At 62.3% G+C, this 15,192-nt stretch overlaps 1 protein-coding gene and 1 non-coding gene across 10 annotated transcripts in view; both read right to left on the bottom strand.

The window, feature by feature from the left end:
* AGAP3 (ArfGAP with GTPase domain, ankyrin repeat and PH domain 3) overlaps positions 1 to 15,192 on the bottom strand; it is a 54,014-nt gene that overhangs the window by 12,111 nt on the left and 26,711 nt on the right. For 5 of the 9 annotated variants that reach the window (XM_008158761.3, XM_028135546.2, XM_028135547.2 and 2 more), the window contains exons 2-10: positions 14,167 to 14,225; positions 13,846 to 13,933; positions 13,610 to 13,695; positions 13,367 to 13,508; positions 13,002 to 13,136; positions 12,730 to 12,857; positions 11,124 to 11,282; positions 7,743 to 7,835; positions 3,160 to 3,264 (exon numbers count right to left, since the gene is read on the bottom strand). In XM_008158761.3, coding sequence (XP_008156983.2) covers positions 3,160 to 3,264; positions 7,743 to 7,835; positions 11,124 to 11,282; positions 12,730 to 12,857; positions 13,002 to 13,136; positions 13,367 to 13,508; positions 13,610 to 13,695; positions 13,846 to 13,933; positions 14,167 to 14,225 — 995 coding nt within the window. Of the gene's footprint in view, positions 1 to 3,159; positions 3,265 to 7,742; positions 7,836 to 7,994; positions 8,902 to 11,123; positions 11,283 to 12,729; positions 12,858 to 13,001; positions 13,137 to 13,366; positions 13,509 to 13,609; positions 13,696 to 13,845; positions 13,934 to 14,166; positions 14,226 to 15,192 lie in introns of those variants that run through there. The other 4 variants (XM_054725947.1, XM_054725946.1, XM_054725944.1 and 1 more) reach the window with 3 other exon arrangements.
* Positions 2,101 to 2,181, bottom strand: MIR9290 (microRNA mir-9290). Its single transcript, NR_129019.2, is given in 1 exon segment — positions 2,101 to 2,181. It is a non-coding gene; the product is annotated as a microRNA mir-9290 (primary transcript).

Below are 15,192 nucleotides of genomic sequence, written 5' to 3'. Positions count from 1 at the left end.
CTCTGTGCCCTGGGCCAGGCTAGCTCCCAGGGCCGCACCACTGGGAGAGGGAGCCGGACCCGAGGAGATGGGAAGAGAGTGGCGAGAGCAGCAGCAGGGACAGCGTCAGGGCAGAGCAGCAGCGTTTCCCTCCGTCAGCAGAACAGGGGAGCGCTGTGGTGGCGGCGGCAGCGGCTGCTCAGGAGAGCGGTCACCACGGCTGCCTTTATTACCCACCATCAAACAGCAATTTCTTCCCCAGCCTCCTCACTAATTACCCAGCCAGCGTTCTCATCTCGTTTTATTACTGGAATTAACAACGAGTTCAGAGCGTGGAAAGCTATTAAGATGTGTGATTAAGCCACATTCAATTAGTTTCTACAAACAATTTAATTGATGTTGCAGATAGAATTAACAGAAGGTGATTGTGTGAATGGCTCCGCTGGATGCAAAATGGGGGAGGCTGTGGCGGCTCTCTTGGGCCAGGCGAGGATCGGGCGCGAGGTCCGAGGCTTGCCCACCAGCCCTTCCTCTGCACGCCCATCCAGCCCATCCAGCCCAGCTGGCCTCCTTGGGCAGGTGAGTATCCAGCACGGCTGCCCTGGGGTTTCAGGTAAGAGCTGTCCTGGAGGGCAGCCGGCGAGGCCGAGGGTACCTGTGAGCAGGGCTGGAGTTCCCAAGGGTCCTTCCTCTGCACGGCGCCCTAGCAGGGCAGCTCACAGGGAGGCCGGCTGCCTGCTCACTGCTGGCAGCGAGGAAGCTTGCTCAGGTTGGAAAAGATGGCAAAGGGGAGATGGAGGCAGGTAAACCAGCAACACGAATCTAGTGACGATCAAGGAAGGAGGCCAGGAAGGGGAGGGGCGGCCCAAGTGAAGCAGCCTCTGCTGGCAGCAAACTCAGGCCCCATTCATGAAACCGCACACGGCCACTGGCCAGTGCTTCACCCGGCCTTCCACCATCACCACCGTTCTGGATCCGATTCATGTCTTCTGAATGACACAAGAAGACCTAAGGGCATGATGCCACCATTTGCATGTGCCAGTCCCTCCTGGCATCCAGTGTGGGGGAAGGACATGCACTTTGACCCCAGAACCGAAGCCCAGGCTCATAAAGGAGCTGCCCATTCAATGTAGTCCTGAGGCTGGGAGAGCAAGAGTGGCCCTGGCTGGGGCCTGGTGTGCTGGGCCAGCAGAGCCACCTGCCTCTTAGGCTCACGTTGCAAGAAAGCAAGAACAGGCTTGAGAGCTCCTGCGATCCTGCCCCAGGCCCTCAACACACTAAACTACACACAGCTCAACGAGCGTGGCGCTGGAAAGGGCTCCGAGGGGCTCAGACACCCAGCCTGGCCAACCTTGTGTGACAGTCAGTCTGGGCAACACTTACCCTGATGCTAACTTCCTGGGGCTTTCTCAGCTGCCCTGAAGGAAGGTGCTCTTGGCACGTGCACAAAATCTGGGGAGTGCTTAGAGTCAAAGTCACGTGTCCACGTCTTAGCCACCGGCTGGATGACTTTGATGATCCAACAAGCCCACTGAGCCTTGCCATAAAAGCAGCACTCCCTTGGGCCTTCACCCTCCCTTCCCAAACCCAAACCCAAACCCAAACCCAAGCCAAACACAGCACCACTCCCAACGCTCTCCTCTGTTTCAAGACCCTCCACCACCTTCCCCTCTCGCTGGGTTTCTTCCTCCACAATCTGAGGCCTGGGGACAAGCACAGGGGGCAGGACACAGCACCCAGCTAAGGCAGCACAAAGCAGAAGGAACAGGTAGGAGCAAAGCAAAGGGGAAAGGGTAACCCCCGCCCCCCTGCACACAGGTGGGAGTAACTGGATGCCTCAGAAAACCCAGTTCCCAGCTCAGCAGGCAAGACAGTGCCTGAGCAGAGAACATGCACATCCTGCCTTGGGGAGAGGAAGCTAAGAGGCGCCGCTGTGGGCTCAGCCCAGGCCTGGGCACGGGCATGGCAGCCCTGGACTCCTCTAGAGACTCTGCACCCGCAGCTGCCCCGTGACTTTCTGAGACCCCTGTGCCTCGGTGCCAGTGCCTTTCCTAGTAACCCTGCTGCCTCTCATGGTGTCACCAACTCAGCGCGGGACCAGGTCTGAGTGTGAGGAGGAGGCCAGAGTGGGAGAGAGGCAGCGCTGGGGAGCCTTCGTACTAAATATCCAAGGTCACCCGAGTGTGGCCCCTCCTCCAATCGCCAGGGATCCCAGCACCAGCTCCCAACCTGTGGAATCAGGGAGACCAGGAGCGAACAGGCCAACGAATGCTGTCCCCTGGGACCCGAGGAGCTCAAACAGGAGCCACCCTGGACTCTGGCCGTCCTGGGAAGGGACTGCCCGCTGGTGCTCCCCACGCCAGGCCTCCTCCACATGTTCTCAGCAGGGCTGTCTGGGTGGTGCTCGCAGGGCCCAGTCCTCACCAGCACCTTGGGCTGGGCCTCCCTGATGCCTGTGCAGAATCAGAGGCAGGCGAGGGACCCTCCGAGGCAGGCCCTGGGCCGCTGGGCCGGGGGTGGGGCTGGCCCACGTGCTGTGCTTGAGGGGCTTCACAGGAGAACTCATTAGCCCCACAGTGGGGAGGTGACAGAGATGGATTCTGGTGACAGCTGTGTGCTGGAGCCACGCAGTGAGGGGAGGGGGATGAAGGAAGGGTGGCGGAGCCACAATCTACATCACTGCAAACCCCGGCCACAGGCCACACACCCTCCAGACGCCTCTACCCACAAACAACATCCCCCACTCTCCTCTTCCCAGGACCTGTCCAAGTCCCAACACCATTCTCCATAGCCCTGGTTTCACTGCCCTCTAGCTCCAACATCCCAGGCGCAGGGCGCCCCCATGGGTGTGGCTCCCTAAAGACACCTGGCTGGTAACGTGGGCACCCCCAACTTTAGCAATTCTGTGTAAATGGGCCAAATCAGCTCTTCAAACAACTAGAATGCCAGATGTAAAACCTGACTGCCCACACCAGCCTAGCCTGGCTGACCATCCCAGAGGCCTTCTCTCCAACAGGCTCAGCCACAATTCAGAGCTTTAGGTAAGCGCTTGGCCTGGGCCAGGGTCTGTGCAGTTCCCAAGCCACCACAGTGAAGTCCTTCAACTCAAGCAAGAATCCACTCGAACTCACTAAGGTCTCAGAGTCAGTTCCTGTCCCTCTGCCCACCCCCTGGACTCACATGCAGGCTGGGGTGGTAGGTGAGCAGCCCGTTGTCACAGAGCGTCACGTACTTCTTCTTCCACTCCTTGTTCAGGGACTTGCCGCTCCGCTTCAGCAGGATGCCCTGAGAACAGAGGCTGGGTCAGAGACAGGCGCTAGCCCCCAGGGCCACCGCTCCAGGGGGGTGTCCTCCTCCCTTCCCTCCTGCCAGGGCCTCTCCAAGGGCACAGCGACCTCAGGTAGGCCTTGGCCTTCTTCCCCCTGTGGTGGCCTCAGATTAGAAGAGAAAATCCCCAAACCATCCCCAGAATGCCCAACTCCCCCAAGGTAGGCAGCAAGGACCCCCGCCATGGAGCCCAGCAACCCGATTTCCCGTCTAAGCAGGTAAGACACTCTGAGCATGGAGGTCACAGGAGCATGAGGCTGGACAAGAGCTCATGAGAGCAAGGACTGCTGTGTGTTTTGTTCATTGATACACTCAGCATTGGGACAATGCCCAGGACACAGCAGACACCCAGCAAACATCTGGTGGGTGGGTTAGGGAGAAGCCAGACAGGATTGGCTGAAAGTGGGAAGAGGAAACGAGATCACACTCGGGGACAGCCTTTGCTGCCTTCCTGTAACGACAAGCCCTGAAAACGCCCTCACCCGCCTCTGGCTCTCTCCGCAGTAACAAACTGTGGGTGAAGACAGGGGCTGCGGTGGGGAGAGGCCGAGGATGGCTGAGAATGTTTACGGGGCAGGTTCCTAGGACCAGCATGGCCCCTGTGGGCCACCTCCTCCCAAACTCAGGAGAGCTGAGAAGAGGCCATGCTCTCGCCGGTGCCTGGACAAAACTACAGGGGACAGCTTCACTGAGCCACCAACCGGGGGCCACAAATCCGGATCGGCAATGGCTTGGGAGATCAGGGACGCACCCCGAGTCCATCTCAATGGGAGCCAAAGGGGGGAGGGGCAGAGAGACAGACACTGTAATGGCTTCTCCTTTAGGAATGGAGGGCCCTGCCCTAAGAGAGAAAAGGAGGGATTAAGAGGTCCAGGTGTGAGGATTTCACTTACTAGTATATGTGGAATCTAACAAGAAAATAAACTAACAGAAAACCATAGATACAGACAACAAAGTAATGGTCACCAGGTGAGGGGGCTGGAGGAGGGGAAAAGTGAAGGGATATGTAAAAACAGCCCCAGGGATGGAAAGTACAACACAGGGAATACAGGCAACAATCTATATAATAAAAACCTAAGTGACCTTTACAGTGGAACGACCAGAACGACCGGTCTCTATGTTGCGCATTGACCACCAGGGGGCAGACGCTCAGTGCAGGAGCTGCCCCGGGGGGTCAGTGCGCTCTCACAGGGGAGTGCTGCTCAGCCAGAAGCCGGGCTCACGTCTGGCAAGCGCAGCAGCAGTGGTGGGAGCCTCTACTGCCTCTGCGGCAGCGAGCGCGGTAAGGAGCAGTGAGCAGGTGGGCAGTAAGGGAGCGAGGGATCCCTAGGGGGACCCTCCCCCTCCTGTGCACGAATTTCGTGCACTGGGCCTCTAGTATTGTAATAACTCTGCATGGTCTCCGGTAGATACTAGAAATACCATCTTTGTATGGTATTATGTCTAACCGCTGTGCTATACACCTGAAAATTATATAACATTGAATTTCAACTGTAATTGAAATTTTTTTACAAAAGAGAGACTGAGGTGTGAGAAAGAAGGGGGTCCCTCCAGCATCGGCTGTGGCCCTGAGGCCTGAGGTGGGGGAACCCAGGCTCCATTCCACCTCCCCTCTGAGTTCCGGGGAATACAATACTAGGTTAAGAGCAAGGAGATGAGCAAACAGGTGATTTGGGATTTCCTGCTTGATCTCCCCCAAGTAGGGACCAGGTGGAGGTAAGGGCCCTCCGCTCCAGCCTCCCACTTCTCAATAGATATCACACATCCTTGCTGGCCCTCCTTCCTCCCTCCTCCTCCTGCTGCCCCCACCTGCGCCTGGAGGTGGAGGACAGACACATTCTGGTCCAAGTCAGCCTGACAGACAAGCCGGTCACAGGAGCTTCTGAAGACACGGACCTTCACACCACAAGGGGCGGCAGGGACACTTGGCCTGGGAAGGAGCCCTGGTGGCCTGCTTCTGGGGGGAGGCATCCACCCCCTCGCTGGCCAGGAAAGGGTGCCTGGCCCCCCGTCCTGATGGAGTCCCTCCCCCAGGCTCATCTTGCTCGGGCTCAGGGAGGGCTCCCCTGCAACTCATCTCACTACCCCCACCCAGCCTGCCTCTAGGGCAGCGGCCGCCAACCTTTCAGACCTCAGACCACAGTGGCGACTCCTGTCACGGAACAGGGAACAGGCTCTTCTCCCTCTTCTGCCACCAACTAGCCTTCCCAGCAAACAAGTTATGTCACTGCCTTGGCCTGTTGCCCCTACAGACGGGGAGCGTGGACTCACAAATGGCAGCTCTCCCTCCTCCGAGCAGGAGACCAGGAGCCACCGGAGGCAGGTGGGGAGGGCAACCCTTTCCTACCCAAACCCTGGCCTCTTCGCCTGGTCTCCGGAGAGGGCGGCGGTGAAGAGGTCGCTCCTGAGCCTGAAGCCTGGAGGCGGGCGGAGCGCCAGCTCCGAGAAGCCAGTGCAGCCGCCGCGCCTCTGCCGGTCACCGCGGCGGAGAGCTGGGCCTGCCCCGCCGCCCGCGCCCGTTCCAAGGAGGGAGAAGGAGCGCCAGGGGTTCCCGCTCCCGCCCTGGCTGCGCACGGCGGAGGAGCAGGAAGCAATCTGGGGCGGAATGGGAGCGGTGCTGAGGCGACAGCCCCCAGAGGACCCGTTCCGCCGCCGCCTCCCTCCCAGCTCCGCCAGCCGGCTTAATTGCGGAGTCCGGATTGATTGGGAATGCAAATGGCAACTGAAATGCAATCTCCACTCCCAGCAGGAGCAGGGGGGAGGGAAGGAGCGGGCGTTGGGAGGGTGGCCCTGGGCAGGGGGCGGAGGGAGGGAAGGAATGGCCCCGGCTGGAAGAAGCCTCCACCCCAACCGCAGGCTCTCCCCCAAATGCCCTGTGTGATCCCTCCTGCCTGAGGTACCTGCTGCCTCCAGCAGGCAATGGGCCCGGCACTGTGCTGGGCTCCTTCCCCCAGTATCGGTCCTGCTGGGGGCCCTGAGGTTTAGGGCCTGTAACCTAGCTGACTGCCTGGCCCAGCCCAGAGGCCCAGGTGCTGGCCACAGGGCTCCACCCCCACCCCACAGCTCCTGCATCCCTGGCCAACTCTACCCCAGACAGGAAGGACGTGGGCTACCATTTTCTCCCAGCGAGGGGCCAGGACCATGTGCTCACCATGTGTTAGGGGCCAGGACCATGTGCTCACCATGTGTTAGAGGGTTATGTGCTCACATACCCAGGCAGGGAGGAGTCCTCTGGGATCAGTCACATCGCCCAGAAGAGCCCCCAAGGAGGCGCTCGGTCTGCAGAGCCCCAGTGGCAGGCATCACTGGGTTGTGGGGACCTACAGGAGACGCGGCTGCCACTCCTCTCAGCCTTCTCACTGGGCGCCCCGCACGCAGACCCAACGGAGTGCAGTGACATCTCAGGGGAGGGCTGAAGCAGAAGCAGGATGTGCAGTGTCCCCATCCTGCCCTCTGGGACCCTGACCCACACCCTGGGCTCTCCGTTCCAAATGGACCTTCACACGAATTCTTGTCACACTGCCCATGGACCCCAGAAGCTCCAGCCTGGAGGGCCAGACCGGACCTCAGGGCCCTGGCCAAGCTGAGCTCTGGTGCTCTGTGGTCAAAACCTGCCAACGTGGCCCCTGTAGACACGACATCTCTAACCACCAGCTCCCAAGAAGGTCTTGCCTCACCCAGCTCCTGTGGGTACAGCAACTGACCACCAGGCCACAGCCCCCATCCTCGTGGGCACCTCAGCACACAGACTCCTGCCCAAGCCCCAGAGGGACACCTCCTGGCTCTACCCTTGTGCAGCCAGCAGTTCTAGAGCCCTGTCCAGTACACCACCATCTCTGCACAAAGACACCCCATCACTCAAGTTCTTCCCAGCACAGGGACCCACACAGGCCTGGGAGCCCTGCCAGGCAGTGACTCAGAAAGGAGTTGGGGAGAGACACCTCAACTAAGTTTATTCTTTACAAATGGGTAAGACTTTGCCATGGAACCTGGAGGAGCTACAGCTCTCACTACGCCCGTCAGTGCATACTCAGGGTATCCTGTGAATTCTCTTCCTTTTTCTGGACCACAGCGCCCAGGCTAAGCCCTCTGGCAGAGGCAGTAGGTCGCCCCCTCCAGGTGACCCAACTCCAGAACCACCAGCAAGAGAGCAACTGAAGGCGGCTCTCTGCTGCCCCCTGGTGGTGGTAAGGTACAGGCAAAGCCCAGAGAGCAGGCTGCTCCAGCCACAGGCTCAGATCTGCAGGAACAGACCAGTCCGGCTCTGGCTACCCTTCCCACCAGAGGTTAGAACTTCTTAGTAGAACCTCAGGCCTGACAGGAGGGGGTGCCCGCCTCTCACACCATCTCCCGTCAGAGGCCTAGAAAAGACCATACTCTAGCGTTTCCTGGGCCTTGCCTCAGCTCCTCAGGCTTCAGGGGAAAGGGGTGCTGACCTGTTTAATGGGGATGGCCCGGCCACTCCCGATACTGTCCACCTTGCACTCGGCAGCCTTTTTCTCCCGGTCCAAGTCGGCAGCCTTCCGAGACTGGAAGAGAAAAGAAGAGGAATGTTAAAGGGGCCCAGGGTCAGCGGGGGATAGCTGCCCACCTGGAATCCCCAGCCCGCCCGCCCTCCCTCGGCCTGGACAGGCCCTAGCAGGGGCAGGGCCGGGGCGGCGGGACGGGGAAGGAACTGAGACCACGAGTATTCCAATGGGTTTATTCTTACACAGGGCACCATACAGAGCAGCACAGGTCACTGAGCCGGGACCGCCCCTTACAGAAGAGCAAGGACACGAAATACCAAGGGCGTGAGAGGCGCACAGCCCAGGGGGCTGGGGTGTAAGAGAAGGGAAGGGGTGCGGAGAGGTGGACGGTGGGACTGAGGAATGGCCAGGAGCACAGGGCACGACAATCGGGGAGAGCAAAGTCCAGAAGTGAGCGGGCAGTGGCCCGTCTGCGGCACAGATACCACACGGCACGTTGCGCCGAGCTCATCGGCGCGGCCCGAGGGGCACAGTGGATGGAGAGAGAGAGGAGAGAGGCCGTAAGGGGCCCTGCGCCCCTGCCAGGCTCCTGGGGCAGAGCCGCCCCAATGCGGATCCTAGGAAACGGGGAGGCCAAGAGGGGGAAAGGCAAGCGCGGCGGTGCTGGCGTCCAGAGCAGAGCAGGAACGCAGAAGTCCATGCAGGAAGGAGCAGAGGAGGGGAGGGGCAGGAAAGCTCCCCCAGGAGCAGCCGGGCCGTGGGCGCTTGGACACCCCGCCCCTCTGGGCCGCGGTGCCGGGCAGGCGTGGGGCCGAGCTCCCTTCTTGTCCATGCAGCGAGCCTGGCGCAGCGTCCAGCCGGGCCTGGTCCCCGGCAGCCCCCAGCCGCGGGCTCCAGCTTCCTAGCCTTCCCTGGGGGTGGGGGTTAGTTACAAAGGTTCCTGTGGGTCTCTGGAGTGGGGAGCACGGCGGCCGCTTCTCATCTGAGAGCAGTCCCAGGGCCCGGCCCGCCGCCGGCCCCGCACAGGGGAATGTCCAGAGGTGCTGTGTCACCACCTGGTCTTCTAATTTGGAAGGAGTTGGAAAGGCCTTTTTGTTGATGAAAAGTTGGAAACAGTGGCACATATCTGCAAATATCGAAAGAATAAAGATTTTGGCAAGTTATACTCAAGCCCCGCGTAAGTTGGTCAGCACTGGTGAGGGCAGAGACCCAGGCGCCTGGGGAGATGGCAGCGGGATGAAGAGGAAGAGGAGGAGGAGGCGGAGGAGGCGGAGGAGGAGGAGGTGGCAGGGCAGCCGGCCAGCGGGGAATGTTGAGGCCCACGTCCCTCCTGTTCACCCAGGCTGCCAGGAGCCAAGAGCACAGGTAGGGGGCAAAGTATAGCAGCACAGGGGAGCACAGCCGAGGAGCAGGGAGAGCTGGCCCAAGGCCACCGCCTGCAGCTCCAGCAGTGCCTGCCCCGGGCCTCCACTGGGTGCCACAGCCTCTGCCCCTTTGGCCCAGGGAGAAGGAAGGTGGATGGGATCCTGCCACTGGAGGGCGGGAGGGGGGGATGGGGTGCAGCCTGCCCCAGCTAGACTGGCGAGCCGAGAGGTCCCCAACCACCAGAGGGTCCCGGGAGCCAGAGGGGCACCCCCCACGGCAGGAACCAGGGCAAGAGTGTCAACAAATCGAGTGCATGAAGTCATGGGGAGACTGGAGACATCAACAGCCATGTCCGGGGAGGGTCACCAGGGCACCAGCTCCAGAGCAGGCGTGGCTCTGCCAGGGAGACGCTGAGGAGAGGGGTGGCCCCAACAGCAAGGATGAGAGGGGAGGTCCCGAGATGAACCCTTAGAGATGGGGGACATGTCTTGAGGCAGCCTCGGGAACAATGGCACAAGTGAGGTCACCATGGAAACAATGCAAGGGAGAAATAAGGGTGCCACCATGAAGATGGAGAGAATGGAAGGCCCTGCAGGAGGATGGCAGGCGGAGGCAGCGGTGGCAGCAGGCAGCCGAGGGGCACGGGGCAGGAAGCACGAAGGGGCCGTGGTGAGGAGGCCGGGAGCATGGCAAGGACAGAGAAGGAGGGTGCGCCCAAATGTGCAGGACTAGCAGCAAAGGAAGGTGAAGGTTAAGAATGGTGCTGAGGGAACAGGTGACGGAGGCAGGATGTGCAGAGGGCACGGACGGCGGTCACATAGGCACCCACAGGCTCTACAGGGGCAGCGGCAGCGGCAGCAGCAGCAGGTGGCACAAGCAGGCAGCCCAAGGCCCTGTGAGTCTCAAGGGGCCTGAACAGAAATAAGAAGCTTCAAGTCTAGGCAGGGTCAAGGCTGGGAAGTGCAAGGCATGGCGGCAGCTGTCAGCGGCAAGAGGGTGGGTCAACATGGACAGGGAGGGAGTGCGTGGCAGGCACAGGGGACAGAGGCAGGCAGACCGGGCAGAAGTGTGCTGGGTGGGGCAGGGGCGAGAATGAATGGGCAAGGCCTGGGAGCACTGGCTCTGACGGACTGGTTCCTGAGAGCCTGGCTGGGGCCTGGCCTGGCGGGCAGACACAGGCCGGGCGGAGAGCCCAGCCCTGATGCTCGGAAAGAGGCACGTGGAGTGACGCAGAAGGACAGGGCGATCTCCTGAGAATCCACGCGGCAGCTCACCCACCTGTGTCTCACCCAAGATCCTGGAATGGTCCAGCCAAGTCCCAGCTGGAGGGTGAGCATTTGGGGGGGGGGGGGGGGGACTATGTGCCAGATGCTAGATCCTGGGCATGACAGACAGCAGCTCAGGACACCTAAGAGCTTAGGGGCGGGCCCCAAGCAGCAGGAGGCACATGGGGCCCCCGGGTGTGAGGTCTGAGGGGAGGGAAGAACCGACCTGTGAGGTTCAAGGCAGGGCGGTGAGGCACAGGCTGGAGGCCTGGGAAAGATGTCTAAGGCTTTGCCAGACCAACCGCAGCGGCGGTAGGAAGCATGGGGTAACGGGAGAGATCAGAATGTGGACGGAGGCCTGGGCCCTGGTTCAAGCTCTGCCGCTAGCTCTCTGCGTAGCCTCGGTACACAACTTCGAAACCTAGGGTGTCGGGGCAGTGAGAGCCGATGCCGCCAAAGGTCCTTCAAGCTGGCCAAGAAGGCCTCGGGTGGCGGGGAGGGGAGGTGTGTGCGGCAGGACAGGTGGTGCGTGTGGATGTGCAGAGGGCAGCCCCCGGGGGCTCAGGAAGAGTCTGCGTGTGGACGAGGGCCGGTTAGAACCTGCTGAGCCGTGTGTGTCTGTGTGGATGGAGGCTGCAGGAGGCTCCCCGCCTAGATGGCCCTGCCTGCTGGGTGGAGGCCGCTGGGCAGGTGGGAGGGGCGGGGCACGGGCACGTACCGTGAAGATGTTGGAACGCCGCTTGGACTGCTTGCGGATGGGTGTGGGGGTGGAGGAGGCAGCGATGGTCTCGATGCGCAGCTCCCGCTGGCTGATGCTGGGGGTGGAGGGGACTGAGGACGAGTAGTCGCTGAATGCACTGCTGCCGCCATTCGTGGCCTAAGGACAGAGAGGGCTGCTGAGGGCATGGCGGCTCTGGGGTGGGGTGCAGGGGCAGGCAGCAGGCAGGAGCCCTGCAGTATGGGGAGAGAGGCAGCATGGCCTGGAGGCCACCACACGGGGCTGCCCCCCGGCCCCCCGGGAGCTAACGAGAGGCAGTGGCTAGCAGGTCGGAATCAGTGGCTGAGGCTGGAAGTGAGCTGCGGAGTCGGCTCACGGGAGGGCGTGACACGAGGCAGCAGGTCACCCTGGGTGTGACATGTCAAGGATGCAGGAGGTTGGGCAGGGGAGGACGAAGTTTGCTGTGAGAAGTGTGTGTGACGGGAAGGGACACGGGAGCGCGGAGGCCGAGCACAGAGAGAACTCAGACCACCGTCAGAGGAGGTGGCGGGAGGGACAGGGCTGGGAAAGGAGGAAAGACAAAAAAGAGGACAAGGTAGGAGCAGACAGTGCGTGCCAGGGTCTACTCCGGGTCTCAGAACACACACCGTCGGGGCCCTGGCAGCCCCTGGTCCCTCACCTGCACAAGCAGCCAAGGAGCTGCGCCCCCTCATCCCTCAGCCCCTCCCTGGCAGGGCCCACGGGCACAGCTGAGGGGAGCGCCCAGAGATGGTGAAGGAAGGCCTACCTCTATGGCCCTACTGCTCTTCTCCACGAGGGAGGCGGCAGGGGGAGCCTGGCTGCCTTCTAAAGTGCCAAAGGGAGGCATCTCTGATAAAGCAACCGGGCTGCCAACAGGAAGCTGGAGGCCGGGTGGGCCCTGGGCAGAGGTAAAGCCGCATCTGCCCGCTGGACCAGCCCCTGGCGCACCTGTGACGGCCCAGCGCTTCCGCAGAGCAGGGACAGAGTGGGGAAACGCACTTACGGGAGGAAGCTCTGGCCCATAAGCCAAGGGCCGAAAAATAACCAGGCAGTAGGCCAGGAAGTGGACAGATGTCAAAGTGGAATTATGGGAGGACACTGGAAGAACCCGGCTCAGAAGCACACCCCCGATACCCCACACGGCATGAAAACCATTGGTCCCTGCGGGGTGAGCACCGCCCTTCTAAACTCACACACTGACAGGGCCGACAGGGGGGGGCCTGCTCACGCTCCCAGTTTTGCCAGGGGCTGGTCAGTCCCCAACAAGAACGCCTCTGTGCCTCCTGAGTCTGTTCCCCGGGCAGCGCCCCTAAAACAGCCCTGACAGTGCTCCCCAGAGCAAGTGTTCTGCTGCCTCGGCCGCAGGGGCTGCAGGGTAAGAGGGCGGCGAGCGGGGTGGGGCGCTAGCAGGAAGGCAGTCACCACGGGGTGCAGATGAGGCCAGGCCAGTCGCACAGGCTGCATGAATTCGAGCCAGGGCTTCCACACCGTCCACAAGGCAGGAGACCAGATGAGGAGGGGACAGGCAGGCAGACAGACAGGATGTGAGGCAGGGCTGAGGCGGAACGCGGGGAGGCTGCCGCACCTGGTTGATGTGCACGGCCGGGATGGAGGCGGCGGACACTGCCGAGTGGCTGGGGGAGTTGGGCAGTGACTTGCAGGGCCCGATGGCCAGCTGCTGCTTCTTCCGCAAAGCCACCACCTTCTGGGCCACTGCAGGGGACAGCACAGTCAGTTACCCTCTGGGGAGAAGGGAGAAGCCCGGCTTAGAGCCGCCCCCCCCGCCCCCCAGCACGCGCCGCTGGCCAGAGGGCCCTCCTGACCCACGGGGAAGCGGGCCCACCCGGCGCGAGTTACCGTCCTGGAAGACGCGCTCCACATTGAGCCCGTAGGTGGCGCACGTCTCATAGTAGGTGCAGCGCTTCAAGTCTGTGGACAGCTTGCGGGCCCTGCTGTCGTCGATGACCCGGGGGTTTGCGGCACTGATGGCATCTGTGGAGGCGCAGGGTGGGGATTAACTCAGCCTGCGGAGAAGCCGGGGCGCTGAGGCGAGGGCCGCTGGTCAGAGGCTGGGTGAGCACAGGAACCCAGGTGTCTGGCCTCGCGCCAGATCTGCCCCCGACCGACTCGCTGAGTGGCAATGAGCCAGCCACCCGGTTAAACCATCTCAAGAAGCACGGACCCTACCGGCCCGTTCCCCGGGGGTCAGGAGGCCCGCTCACCCTGCGTGCCCACCAGCACCATGGGCACCTCGCTGGCGTTGCGGAAGCTGCAGAGGCGCAGAAAGTAGTTGTACACCGTCTGGAAGCTGATCTCATCCTCCAGGCTGAACACAAACACCACCGCATCCACCCAGGCAGCAAACTAGGGGGAGCCGAGCACAATTACCAGCCTCACCCGGTCAGGGCGGACTCTGCACCCCTGTCCCCACACACTCCATGGCCAGCGCTGGGCAGGAGCCTCACCTGGAGCTCAGGCGGGCCTCCTTCATCTCGGATCAGCAGCAGGTAACTCTGGCCATCCACCACAATCTCCTTCTTAAACCGGCCCCCTAGGGCAGAGCGCACAGTCAGGGCCGCGGCTGGGAGAACACCCGCGGGGCCACGCAGAGAAGAAACGCACAGCTCCCAAGGAGACAGGAGCGTGAGAAAGACGGGGCTCGAGCCCCTCACCCCCAGCGCAGCCAGCCTGTAACGCTCACCTTCAGGGGACTCCTCCTGGACATAGGTCCCCGTCAGGTAACGGTGCACAAGGGCTGACTTCCCACTAGACAGGTTCCCCACAATGCCCTGCGGGAGAGGAAGGGGCGGCAGCAGCGGTCAGAAGGCACAGGGCGGAGATGGGGCCGGAAAGGCAGAAACCACAAGGACTGAGAAGGACCAGTGCTGACGGGGGAAGAGGGCCAGAAGGATGCTGCAGGGAGAGGCCTGGAGGGGGGGGGACAGGGGGCAGGGAGCAACGGCCTGGCGGAGCCGCGCCCCCACCGGCCCCCGGGCTGCCCGGCCCTCCCCGCCTCACTCACCACTTTAAGCTCCGGCACCGAGCGGCTCAGGGTCCACTCCTGGCTGTTCACAAAGGAGTCTGCGGGAGAGAAGGCTGCCTGTCAGGACTGGGTGGCACCCACACCTGTGCCATCGGCTGCCAGCTGTCTCCTACACTGCCCCTTCCTAGGCCCACGCCAGAGGACTGGCCAAGGGGACCCCAACCCTCACCCCTAGTTCCCTAGGGAGCAGCAGGGAAGCGGAACAGAGTGAAGACAGTCCTCGGGGGGAGGACACTGAGAGGTGTGGGCTGCGCCTGGGCCTGGGTCCCTCCTCCTCTCACTGCTCCAGCAAAGCAAGTAGCTCCACCTTGTCCACACCCAGCCCGGAGCCCCGGGGCCCAGACAGCAGGCCCAGGAGAGAGCAGCACCAGCAGGTCTCAGCCCAGACCCACGCTGGGCTGGGCACCTGGCGGCTGGGCAGGGGGGCCAGCCTCCTGCAGCGAGTAGGAACAGCTCCCCTGTGCAGGGTGGGGCCACCCACCACATTCCTGCAGGGTGAGGAGGGAGGAGCCCTTACCTGGCCCTGTTCTGGGACAGCCCTCCACCCGCAGCTCCTCCTTGTTGGGGAGGCCACCACCCTTCCTTCCCCGACCCGCCTCCCAGGCTCCCTCCTCAGGCCATTCTCAGACCAGGCAGCGGGCCTGGCATTGGCACTGTCCTGTGCTACCCAGGGTCCTCCGAGGGCTTGCACAACCTTCCTCGTCTAGGCGGCGACGGCAACCCCCTGCCCGGCCTGGCCGCGCTTGCTTCCCCACCCAGGCTCTCAGAGTAGTTATCGCACCAAACGCCCCCTGGCCCGCGCGTCCACAGCAGCCCCTGCGCCATCTGCAGAAGCAGCGGTAAAGGAGAGCCCAACAGAGATGCGTTCGGCCCCGCCGAGGCTGCCCTGGCCGCCACGCTGCACGTGCCAACAGCCTCGAAGGGGACCTTTGGCTGCGGCCCCCTCCTCCACCAGGTCAGGGCCAGCGCTGGCACCGGGCCCTCCTGGACGTCCTCCTGTCTCAC

The sequence above is a fragment of the Eptesicus fuscus genome, chromosome 14, assembly GCF_027574615.1.
Source record: "Eptesicus fuscus isolate TK198812 chromosome 14, DD_ASM_mEF_20220401, whole genome shotgun sequence".
Classification (NCBI taxonomy): Eukaryota; Metazoa; Chordata; class Mammalia; order Chiroptera; family Vespertilionidae; genus Eptesicus; species Eptesicus fuscus.
Note: the sequence above shows the minus strand (reverse complement) of the source record. Positions and strands in the feature narration are given on the sequence as shown.